This window comes from Chrysemys picta, chromosome 6 (assembly GCF_011386835.1).
Source record: "Chrysemys picta bellii isolate R12L10 chromosome 6, ASM1138683v2, whole genome shotgun sequence".
In the NCBI taxonomy this organism is placed as follows: domain Eukaryota; kingdom Metazoa; phylum Chordata; order Testudines; family Emydidae; genus Chrysemys; species Chrysemys picta.
The window spans coordinates 124,496,532-124,509,287 of NC_088796.1; the positions used below are offsets into that span (position 1 = coordinate 124,496,532).

General features: G+C 49.2%; 1 protein-coding gene across 3 annotated transcripts in view; it reads right to left on the reverse strand.

Moving 5' to 3' along the window:
- GNE (glucosamine (UDP-N-acetyl)-2-epimerase/N-acetylmannosamine kinase) overlaps positions 1–12,756 on the reverse strand; it is a 77,641-nt gene that overhangs the window by 48,519 nt on the left and 16,366 nt on the right. Inside the window, exons 1-2 of one of the 3 annotated variants that reach the window (XM_065549780.1) lie at positions 9,338–9,564; positions 8,632–8,723 (exon numbers count right to left, since the gene is read on the reverse strand). The exons of 1 other annotated variant lie outside the window; for it this stretch is intronic. In XM_065549780.1, the coding sequence (XP_065405852.1) occupies positions 8,632–8,723; positions 9,338–9,419 (174 nt within the window). In that variant the 5' untranslated portion in view covers positions 9,420–9,564. Of the gene's footprint in view, positions 1–8,631; positions 8,724–9,337; positions 9,565–12,756 lie in introns of those variants that run through there. One more of the 3 variants, XM_065549781.1, reaches the window with a different exon arrangement.

Here is a 12,756-nt window from a genome sequence, read left to right on the forward strand (position 1 = left end):
GAGAGGAATCGAGCAGTTCGTAACTCTCAGATAACGTTTCAAGCTATCTGCATACTTAGAAAGGCAACGCTCTATTGGTTTAACCTTGAAAACATGACCCAAGTATATCTTTGTAAATATGAGGAAAGGAACATTTCATTTAAATAAAAGTTAAGATTCAGGACCACAATGCTATCGCAAGATGCAGATTCACAGCAAATCCTGCAATTTGGGAATTTACAGGGACCAGGAGCGTTCTCATCCTCAAAAAGGCTCTCTCACTGACTCCAACTACTGCCTTATCTCCCTTCAAATCCAAACTCATGGACACCCCCCCACACACACACACACTCTCCCCCCATCTACAACTTTTGCCTTAAATCTCTCTCCTTCAACTCCATCCTGGATCCTTTCCAGTCTGCTTTCCATCTTTTCCAAATCTGAAATCACTATCATCAATACCACCAATAACCTCTTTTGGACCAAGTCTCAGGGCCACTACTCCATCCTTGCCCTCTCTGCTTCTTGTTTTCCTGGTGAGCAATCAGAAGCACTCATCAGGGTTCCTACTTCAGCAGCAAGAAGATAGCCGTAGGAAATTTTCTAGTTATTTGTGTTAGGGTAGAACCTGGGAACCGCAATCAATGATATGATCCTCTCAGGCACACTACAGAGAAGTAACAAAGATAACCTCTACTCTTGAGAGTTTGATGCAACCTAGCTAGCATTGTTCTGAAAGCCAGCAGGGTACCTGTTTTAACTATACTGTGACAGCAGAGCTGTGATGGGACCTCCCACACTACTAAGGGTATGTCTACACTACGAAATTAGGTCGATTTTATAGAAGTCGATTTTTAGAAATCAATTTTATAGTCGATTGTGTATGTCCCCCCTAAGCGCATTAAGTCGGCAGAGTGCGTCCTCACTACCGTGGCTAGCATTGACTCACGGAATGGTGCATTGTGGGAAGCTATCCCACAGTTCCCGCAGTCTCCGCTGCCCATTGGAATTCTGGGTTAAGCTCCCAATGCCTGATGGGGCAAAAACATTGTCATGGGTGGTTTTGGGTACATGTCGTCAGCCTCCCCTCCCTCCCTCCTTCCGTGAAAGCAACTGCAGACAATCATTTTGCCCCTTTTTTCCTGGGTTACCCGTGCAGACGCCATAGCACGGCAAGCATGGAGCCCGCTCAGCTCACTGCTGCTGTTGCAAGCATTGTAAACACCTCGTGCATTATACTGTAGTATGTGCAGAACCTGGCTAAGAGATGGCAGCATGAGGACAATTGTGAGGAGAACATGGACACAGATGTTCCTGAAAGCACAGGCTGTGGGAATTGGGACATCATGGCAGCAGTGGGGCTGGTTGATACAGTGGAACGCCGATTCTGGGCCCGGCAAACAAGCACAGACTGGTGGGACCATAATGTTGCAGGTATGGGATGATTCCCAGTGGCTGCGAAACTTTCCTGGAACTCTGCAAGTTGCTTTCTCCCACCCTGAAGCGCAGGAATACCAAGATGAGAGCTGACCTGACAGTTGAGAAGCAAATGGCGATAGCCCTGTGGGAGCTTGCAACGCCTGACTGCTACCGGTCAGTCGGGAATCAATTTGGAGTGAGCAAATCTATTGTGGGGACTGCTGTGATTCAAGTAGTCAATGCAATCACTGACGTTCTGCTAACAAGGGTAGTGACTCTGGGAAATGTGCAGGTCATAGTGGATGGCTTTGCTGCAATGGGATTCCCTAACTGTGGTGGGGCGATAGACAGAACGCATATCCCTATCTTGGCACCAGACCACCTTGCCAACCAATACATAAACCAGAAGGGGTACTTCTAAATGATGCTGCAAGCACTGGTGGATCACAAGGGACGTTTCACCAACATCAACGTGGGATGGTCAGGAAAGGTGCATGATGCTCACATCTTTAGGAACTCCGGGCTGTTTGAGCAGCTGCAAGAAGGGATTTACTTCCCAGACCAGAAAATTACTGTTGGGGATGTTGAAATGCCAATAGTTATCCTTGGGGACCCAGCCTACCCCTTGCTCCCATGGCTCATGAAGCCATACACAGGCAGCCTGGACAGCAGTAAGGAGCAGTTCAACTATAGGCTGAACAAGTGCAGAATGGTGGTAGAATGTAAGGTAGCCCGGGTGGGGTAGGGTGGGGTTGGGGAGGAGGGAAGGACAAGACCACATTACTTATTGTAGCCACACTACAAATCAAAACTGTTTGAATGACAGCCTTCTGTTGCTTGGGCCATCCTTTGGAGTGGAGTGGCTGGGTGCCTGGAGCCTCCCCCTCCACGTTCTTGGGTGTCTGGGTGAGGAGGATATGGAACTTGGGGAGGAGGGCAGGCGGTTGCACAGTGGATGCAGCGGCGGTCTGTGCTCTTGTTGGCTTTCCTGCAGCTTCACCAGATGCCTGACCATGTCCGATTGCTCCCCCATTAGCCTCAGCATTGCATCCTGCCTCTTCTCATCGCACTCACGTAATGCTTTCCTGGACTCTGCCACTGAATGCCTCCATGCATTCAGCTGTGCCCTATCAGTGCGGGAGGATTGCATGAGCTCGGAAAACATATCATCGCAAGTGTGTTTTTTTCGCCTTCTAATCTACGATAACCTCAGGGACGGAGATGATAGGGGGAGCATAGAAACATTTGCACCTGCAGGGAGATAAAAAGGGAGAGTAAAATTTAAGATGATACATTTCTGAGAACAAAAGGGAGACTCTTTCACAGTGAATCAAGCAATTCACAGCAGACAGCACATGTGCTTTAGGTACAAGGTCGCATTTTGCCTTTTATATTAAGCGCCTTGCCGGTATGGTGACACATCACACACGGCTGGGCAACAGAATTCGGTTTCCAGGAAGCCATGGTAAGCCAAAGGGTACTCGGGTTTGGTTTCTAATGCCTTCATAACACGTGAGAATGCTTTCAAACTGCAGCACCCTCTTTTCCCATAGCAAGCAATGTCGGTTGGGTTTGCCATTTAAAAGGAGGGGCTGCGGTTTTCGGGTGGATGTGCAGCACACACCTCCCTCTACCCCTCCGTGTGGCTATTTGGGATGATCCCTTCACCCCTCTCCCCACCGCGTGGCTATTCTCAGGGATGATCCCTTTTAGCCAAGCACAAACAGCCCAGCATGAACGGGGTTCTTTTACTGTTCCCTTACAAAAATTCCCCTATTTCAACCAGGTGACCATGAATGAGATCACTCTCCTGAGGCTGACGCAGAAAGATATAGACCTAATGTTGCTTGAATGCGACCAAATTCCAGGACCATTCGCTGCCATGCTTTGTGCTACAATGATTCCAGACTGCTTGCTACTGGCTTGGCACAGTAAAGTGTCCTACCGTGGAGGACGAAATAAGGCAGCCCTCCCCAGAAACCTTCTGCAAAGGCTTTCAGAGTACCTCCAGGAGAGCTTCATGGAGATGTCCCTAGAGGATTCCCACTCCATCCCCAGACACGTTAACAGACTTTTCCAGTAGCTGTACTGGCCGCGAATGCATCCCAAGTCTTCAGGGCAAATCAAACATTAAACACTATTGCTTTTAAACGTAGTTACAAATGTGCACTCACCAGAGGTGCCTTCTCCGCCTTCAGGGATCCCGCCTTGGGAGGGTATTGGCTCCAGGGTGATGAAAAGATCCTGGCTGCTGGGGAGAATGGATTCACCGCTTGCCTGCTATGCATTCTCCTCCTCATCATCATCCACAAAATCCTCCTCTGTGTTGTGTGAGACTCCCCCCTTGCAGGTGTCCACAGTCAGTGGTGGGGTAGTGGTAGTGTCCCCCTCTAGAATGCCATGCAGCTGATCACAGAAGCGGCACGTATGGGGCTCTGACCCAGAGCAACCGTTTGCCTCCTTTGTCTTTTGGTAGACTTGCCTGAGCATCTTGACTTTCATGCGGCACTGCTGTGTGTCCCTGTTGTAGCCTCTGTCCATCATGCCCTGTGCGATTTTTGGCATATATATTAGCATTTCTTCTTTTTGACCGGTGTTCTGCCTGCACATATTCTTCTCCCCATACAGCAATCAGATCCAGTGTCTCCCGTTCGCTCCATGCTGGAGCTCGTTTGTGATTCTGGGGGGACTGCATGGTCACCTGTGCTGCTGAGCTCGCCACGCTGACCAAACAGGAAATGAAATTCAAAAGTTCCCGGGGCTTTTCCTGAGTACCTGGCTAGTGCATCAGAATTGAAAGTGCTGTTCAGAGCGGTCACATTGGAGCAGTCTAGGATAGCTCCCGGAGGCCAATAATGTCAATTTGTGCCCGCACTACCCCAAATTCGACCCAGCAAGGTCGATTTTAGCGCTACTCCCCTTGCCAGGGAGGAGTACAGAAGTCGATTTTAGGTCGACAGAACGAGGTTACTTTAAAATCGACCTAACATGGCTAAAATCGACCTAACCCTGTAGTGTAGACCAGGGCTAAGAAGGCTGTGAACTGCAGACAAAAAATAGCCATTGGCCACAATGTGTATCAAGGACATGAGTGAGATGATTTAGTAATGGTTGGAAAATATCCTTAGGCTCTTAGCCCAACTTTTACAAATGCAGAAAGGATAAACCAAGCCTAAAAGCTCTATATAAACTTTGTCTTGACAAGGAAAAATGATCTTGCTTAAACTGGGTTTAAACATACATGCTTGCTAAAACCAATTTAAACCCAGCCTTTTACCTAGTGTAGATGCATGGTAATACCTTCAGTTCAATTTTAGCTGGATGTGTTCCAGCTAACTTGACTAGGAAAAATGGTCAAGTTTAAGTAAAAGGCTTGGTTTCAAATTTTTTCCTCGTGGAGAAGAACAAAATGTTGTGCTACATCACACAATGAAGCACCATCCTTTTTTTTTTTTTCCCCCTCCTCCACATTTTAAATGTAAGACCTCACACAAATAGGGCTCTCCTAACACTGAAACAATATTCAAGGAAGCTCACTAATGCACATAATTTATATTTGGCAGAAGAAAAAAAAAGCAGTTTCTCCCAACCCCTCCGCAAACATTTAATAGCAAAGCTGTAATGAGTTGCTACGATGCAAATGACCTTTTCTAAAAAAAGTAAAGAACAATTACGTGTCATTAATAACTAAAACTCAATTAGTCGCCAAAATAAGGGAACAAAGAACATTTGGCAATTCATTAGACAATCATTTTCATTGTGTTCATTCACTTAGGGCCTGATCCTGCAAACAGTACTGATGCTTTCTACTCCTAGCACTGCTTAGTGCAGTACAACAGTGGTATTACTTACTGCAGTAAGCAGTACTTCTGGTAGTTCAATGTTTGCAGGTACAGGCTCTTATTTACTAATTCACAAAATTCAGCAACTTTCCAAGGATTTCCCCCTATCATTAGTGAAGTTTTCCTGTGTATAGTGAACAAAAATGCCTTAGTATGACATATGTAATGCTAAAGCAATTACAGCTCCATCCTGCAGAAAAGTCAGTGGGACAAAATATGTGATTAAGAGCCACAGATGTGGCCTGTATGACTGAAAAAAACCTAAACAGAACTCCAGTGCTTTGTTTTGTCAGGGCAATAAACACTAATAAATAAAATAAATTCCTAACCAAGTTCAGAACTGTATTAAATGGTACCACAGTCATATTCTTTCAATTTGGATTGACACACCACTGTTACACCCAATCACCATTTAAAAAGGAATCAAATATTAATTCATGACTATTTTAGAAATTTAATAGCTTGGGTTCCAATCCTTCAGAGAGACTGTCATTTTCTCCAGCTGCAAAGTTCTGTATCTTTGCTATCGATACTATGTCTCAGTGAAAGTAAAAACGTAGTCTTGGATTTAATTTCCTTTAACAGTTATGCCTTTTTTAAAGGTATAATATGTTTGAGAACTTCTTCTTTCCTTGAGGATGTGGAGGGAGGACCCTGCAACAATTCTAGCAACATTGTTCTGTTGCCAAGGTCATACAGCACATAGTCCTATATTGCTAAATTAAATCTATAAGGACTAATTCTTCCTCCTCCTATATGCTTAGTAGATGTATAATAAATTAACTTGATTCATACATCACTGTTACAACAGACTACTGCCTTCTTGGGTTTTTTTTTTTTTTAACAGCTCAAACTTTTTTCTAAGAAGGACAACATCCCTTCATCTATGAAAAACAGAGGTCATAGTTAAAAATAAGAACATGCTCAAAATCTGCAAGCAATTTTTATGAAACCGCTTTAGTCATTCAAGATTGTCTCTGATATTGTTAGGTTTCAGAGTAGCAGCCGTGTTAGTCTGTATCCGCAAAAAGAAGAACAGGAGTACTTGTGGCACCTTAGAGACTAACAAATTTATTAGAGCATAAGCTTTCGTGGACTACAGCCCACTCTAACTCAGTGGTTCTCAAACAGGGCTCTGGGGGGCCTCAAGCAGGTTTCAGGGGGTCCTCCAAGCAGGGCCTGCATTAGGCTCCCTGGGGTTCAGGGCAGAAAGCCACATGGGGCTGAAGCCCAGGTCCCTGAGCCCTGCCAGCCGGGGTTAAAGCTGAAGCCTGACCAATGTAGTTTCATGGGGGCCCCTGTGGCATGGGGCCCCAGGCAATTGCCCTGCTTGCTACCCCTTCATGCCGGCCCTGGCTTTTATATGCAGAAAATCAGTTATTGTGGCACAGGTGGGCCATGGAGTTTTTATAGCATGTTTGGGGGGGCCTCAGAAAGAAAAAGGTTGAGAACCTCTGGTCTAACTAATAAATTACAAATACATAGAGCCTTTCAAACAGTGATCTCACAGTGATTTATAAAAGTGAATCTGTATTCCCCTATTTAGAATTGGAGAAACTGAGGCACAAAGAAGTGAACCGACTTTTCCAAGGATACAGAGAGAAGGAGTGGCAAAGTCATAAACAGATCCCAGGTCTCCTTATTCCAGGTTATGTGTTCTAAACATCAGATGTCTCAACTCCCTTGAGACAGGATTTTTATCTGCTTATTTATGCAAAATAGGCTTAAAAAGTAGTATTGGTTCAATTAAGTATTCTGTCTTTCCAGGCCCTTCTGGAAAAAACTCGTATTTTAATATCCTAAGGCCATTCAACTAAGATCCAGATAAGATCACCCACCCTAGATGAGGAAAGAATTTACCCTGAGGATGCCAGAAGTCAAAGAATCTCGAGATACACAATAATTACCAACCTGTAGAAAATTAAGTAGACAGATTGCACATCTGCAGAGCAACACATTTTAAACTTAATGATCAGTTACTGCCTGCTATAGCAATGGCCTCTTAGAAATAGTTTTGTAAAGTATCAGTGGAGATCAAAGGCAGATTGTTATGACACCTGCTCTGAAACAAAAGGCATTCGTACTGTAGAAGAGCATTCTAGTTATATTTAGTGTTAATAAGTTTCAATCAACCCGCAGCAGCATTATTTTTAGTTTTGAGTTTAACCTCTGTAACATGTTTGGATTCAGCAATGAAACAACAATTAGGACTGATCTGAACAGTTTTTTGTACTGATATAACTGTTTCAGTTAGGGGTATGATTATTTTTAACCCATATACTTGTATCAGTACAAACCCTCATGTGGGCAGTTATTGGTACAGTGATACTAGGTGAGCTGCACCACTTCAGCCAAGTCAGTATAGTTAAAGCTTGTCTGTACATAAGTGGTGGCCTTGTACTCAGATTCTGAGTTCTAAAGAAATAGAATCTTTCAATTGGGTGACACATTGCAGGGAGCAATTTAAGAGCACAGACAAAATTTATTCTCCCTTATAGGTTCAAAAGAGATGACAGTTGAGATCTGATTTGTGTGTGTTTGAAGTTCTCTCAGGAAATTTCTACTGTGATGTAGCTAGCCAAGGTCAACACAATAATCCCTACCTGGATTTGACCTCACCTAGCTCCACCCACCATGGTAAAAACTCCAGAACCTTGTCTCTATTAGGATTTTACAGCGAGATAACTAATGTGCCTTAGCTCTCTTTCTGTAAAAACAAAACAAAACAAAAAACAAAACACCTTTTTTGGTAGTGAAGATATAGGCAAAAACCTTTTTAACTGTTTCCTCGCACTGTGCTCTGAAGCTGCTCTCTGTCCTACTATTAAAATGGAGCCACCTCTGCCAAGGAATGTAGACCTATCTTGGCAGGGGATGCATAGGTAAAAACCTGTAAAACTTTATACTTCACCTTACATAGCTTTACTTTATGCATTAAGTGTCTATTCTGCAGTACTGAAATCAATGGGAAAACTGCCATTGAATTAAATAGGTCTTAAATGCTCAATTCTGAAAATGCTCAATTCCACATAAGTCAAGTAGAGGGGTGGACACTCCGTGCCTTCAGTGTATAACACCTTTCATAATGAATTATTAACAGTGGAATGTAAGGCGTTGGCTTTGTGCTATGTAGTCTTCACCGGTTTGGGATCTTCATATCTGAATGACCACTTCTCTCTCCAGGCTGTGACCAATGGAGCCCCCTCTTTTAAATATCGGGGCGAGCTAGTCAGACAGCACTCATCATGAGAAATCAGCTCATCCCACCTTGACCGCAGCCAGTCTGGGCCTGTTGGCCTTCATCAGGAAGTGAAAGATACCCCCTTGTTAATATTCAACAAACAAATAAACAACAGCCCCGCTGTGCTTTATCCTGCATTGGGTTCGCTACCTGCTGGGAGAGACTCAGGTGCTCTTTAGCCCAGGGAGAAAACAGTAGGGAAACGGGGCAAGTTTCATGCCCTCTGGAATCACACCAGGGCGCTGGAAATAAGAATAGACAACCTGAAACTGGGCCCAGGAGAAACACCAGCCCCTACCCCCAAATCCTGAGTGTGTGTGTCTATCCCCTTATCTCCCCCCACACACACACACACTGAGGGCAGGGCTGAGTCCCCTCCCCCTATCCTGTGTGGGTGGGTCCCTTTATCCCCCCCCCACACACGCTGAGAGCAGGGGCTGAATCCCCTCCCCCTATCCTGTGTGGGTGTGTGTGGGGGGTCCCTTTATCTCCCCCCCACACGCTGAGAGCAGGGGCTGAGTCCCCTCCCCCTATCCTGTGTGGGTGTGTGGGGGGGTCCCTTATCTCTCCCCTCAGAGCAGTGGCTGAATCCCCCCCATCCTGTGTGTATGTGGGTGTGTGTGGGGGTCATTCGCTTTACACCCCCCCCCAGCAGGGGCTGGGACCCCTCCCCCCGCCGTGTGTGGGGGTCTCTCCCCGCCCCCGCCCGGGGCCGTGACGTGACGCGCCGTGGCAGGGGAGGGGCTATCTCCCGGCGGGGGACGGGCCCTGCCCCCGGCTGCGATGGCGCCAGAGCCCCGCAGCGCGGGCGGGAACGAGCCCGGACACTCCCCGCCCGCCCGCGCTCGCGCCTCACCTCCGCTCCGACCCCGCTCCCGGCGCCCGGCTCGGCCGCGATAGATGAGCTCGGCACGTTCAGGCCGCGCGCCGCGCGTCATCGACCCGCCGGGCTTGCGGGGGGGGGGGGGGGAGAGGGGGAGGACGGCTCGTCAGAGAGCCCCTCCCCTCACAGCCCCCAGCATGAGGGAGCTTAGCCCCGCCCACAAGCCCTGGGCGCGCGGCCTTTCCTCTCACAGCCCCCAGCATGGGGGAAGCTTAGCCCCGCCCACAAGCCCTGGGCGCGCGGCCTTTCCTCTCACAGCCCCCAGCATGGGGGAGTTTAGCCCCGCCCACAATCCCTGGGCGCGCGGCCTTTCCTCTCACAGCCCCCAGCATGGGGGAGCTTAGCTCCGCCCACAAGCCCTGGGCGCGCGGCCTTTCCTCTCACAGCCCCCAGCATGGGGGAAGCTTAGCCCCGCCCACAAGCCCTGGGCGCGCGGCCTTTCCTCTCACAGCCCCCAGCATGGGGGAAGCTTAGCTCCGCCCACAAGCCCTGGGCGCGCGGCCTTTCCCCTCACAGCTCCAGATAGGGGGAGGGGCTATGAAGGGTGCTCCGCCCCCCCACACCCCCTCCCCAGCCTCACACATGCTGGGAGGGGAAGGGACACTTCTCACAGGGCCCCCACCTTCACCCACTTCCCTCTCCCAGGGGGAGCACAGCCCCCCCCCTCCACACACAAGCCAGCTCTTCCCCCCCCATGTCTCTGGCTGGGGAGGGGCAGGCAGTGATTCCCCCCCCCATGCCCTCGCTGAAGCCTTGGGGCCCAGCTGCCCAGGCCCTGCCCTCTGGACAGGACCCTGGCAGGGCCGGCAGCCCTCGCCCCGCTGGTCCTCTGAGAGCCCCAGCCCCAGCCGTCCTGTGTTCACAGGGGAATCCTGGCCCCCAGTTTAAAAAAGAGCGTCTAGCCTTCGCCGCTGTGGCGAGAAGCTTGAAAACGTGGCTCCCAGGGGGAGGCTGTGAGGCCGGAGGCCAGAAAGAGCCCAAGCTGTCCTGTGTTTAAAATAACAGGGTTCTCAGGATTTTTGAACCCTTGGTGCCCACAAGGTTGCTGTGAGTGGGTCCATCTGCACCAATGTCATAGGAGGCCCCCACTGCAATACGCTCCCTGTCACCCAGGACGTGGCCGTTCTCTTGTGGCGTGCAGATAGGACCCTCAGTCGCCAAGCCGAGGCCTGGGGATGGCCCATGTGCAGATGTCACTACAGTCCCTTCTCCACTGCCTGGTGGAAATGAGCTTGTACCACATTGCAGCACAACCCAGCCCCGATCCTGCAATTAGATCCACAGGGCTGGGCCCAGGGCCATCCCTAGCCATTTGGATGCCCTAAGCAGTCCAGTCCTCCCCTCGACCAGAGTCTGGGAGGCAGGAGCTGGGGGGGGGGGGGCACTTTTGGAGGCCCCACAGGCCCAGAGGGGCCCGGGGGATTAGTGGGGGGCTGGGAGCAGCCTGCTCTGCTTCCCTCGCCCTAGCCCAAGCTGTGTCACTCAGGGGAGGAGTCTTGGGGGAAGGGATCCCGCCCCGCACTCACCGGCAGCGCGGGAAGTGGAGCAGCCCAGCCCCAGCCCGCTCTATTCCGCCAGCTCCCAGCCACGGCACTCCACTTCCCACCGCCAGTGAGTCCAGGGGGAATCTTTCCCTAACCTCCACCCCCAGTGACACGGCTGGGGCCGGGGCAAGGGAAGCGGAGCAGGCTGGGGCCACGTTGCTCTGCTTCCCGTGCTGGTGTGGGGGGGCGATCCTTTCCCCAATCTCCCCGCAATCACCGGCAGCGGGAAGCGGAGCAACGCAGCTGGGAGCTGGCAGAGTGGAGCAGGCTAGGGCCGGGTTGCTTCGCTTCTCGCCGCTGCCGGTGAGTGCTGGGTCGCTGGGGGAAGAGGTGGAATGGGGGCGGAGCAGGGGGGAAGGGTAAGAGGTGGGGCCCCACAACCCCCATAGGGATGGCCTTGCCCCTTGCAGTGGGCGCAGCCCGTGGGGGTGCCGGCCGGGTGATAGGGCTGGTCGCCGGGGCTGGTGCTGCCGCGTATGCAGCACACAGCTGCCTAGGGCACCATGAAATTTGGGGCAATTTGGTGTCCAAAATTTCATGGTGCCCTACGCAGCTGCGTATGCCTAAGGACGGCCCTGGCTGGGCCCTTTGGCAGGGTCTGCTTGAGTGGATTAAATTGCAGGATCAGGATCCTAAATTGTACCAATGCTTGTAATAATAGTGTACATATGTTTCTTAGTATCAGAAGCATCTATAGTAGAACCTCAGAGTTACGAACACCAGAGTTAGGAACTGACCGGTCAACCACACACCTCGTTTGGAAATAGAAGTATGCAAGCAGGCGGCAGCAGAGACCCAAAAGAAACAAACAAACAAAAAAACCCACACCAAATACAGTACAGTATTGTGCTAAACATAAACTACTAAAAAAGGGAAAGCTTAAAAAAAGATTTGACAAGCTAAGGGAACTGTTTCTGTGCTTGTTTCATTTAAATTAAGATGGCTAAAAGCAGCGTTTTTCTTTTGCATATTACAGTTTCAAAGCTGTATTAAGTCAATGTTCAGTTGTAAACGTTTGAAAGAACAACCATAACGTTTTGTTCAGAGTTATGAACATTTCAGAGTTATGAACAGCCTCCATTCCGGAGGTGTCTGTAACTCTGAGGTGTTACTGTATCTCTCTACCTCTGTGATGTAGGATAACAGAAACTACATTAATTTAAACAACAAGGAGTCTGGTGGCACCTTAAAGACTAACAGATTTATTTGGGCATAAGCTTTCGTGAGTAAAAACCTCACTTCTTCGGATGCAAGGTTTTTACCCACAAAAGCTTATGCCCAGATAAATCTGTTAGTCTTTAAGGTGCCACCAGACTCCTTGTTGTTTTTGTAGATACAGACTAACACGGCTACCCCCTGACACTTGCATTAATTTAAAGATCTCCATGGAGGTAGGGGCTGGAGCTGGAGGGCTGTTCATAATAATTATGAATACCTTGTACTAGATTCACATTGCTAGTAAGCCGGCAAAATGTACAGAATGAATAATGCCCCAGAGAGTTGTCATTTTACAAGTTGGATAACTAGCTGGTAGAATACAGCTCGATACACACGGGGACATACTCAGCATAGCAAGAATGCTTCATGGAAACTGCTTGGACTTTAAGGGTATGTCTACACTGCAATAAAAGACCTGTGGCACGGCCATGGCTGGCCCAAGTCAGCTGACTGGGTCTCGGGCTGCGGCACTAAAAAATTGCAGCGCAGATGCTCCAGCCCAGGGGTGGGCAAACTTTTTGGCCCGAGGGCCACACTGGGGTGGGGAAATTGCTTGCTGGGCCATGAATGTAGGGCTGGGGCAGGGGGTTGGGGTGCGGGAGGGAGTGCAGTGTGCAGGAAGGGGCTCAG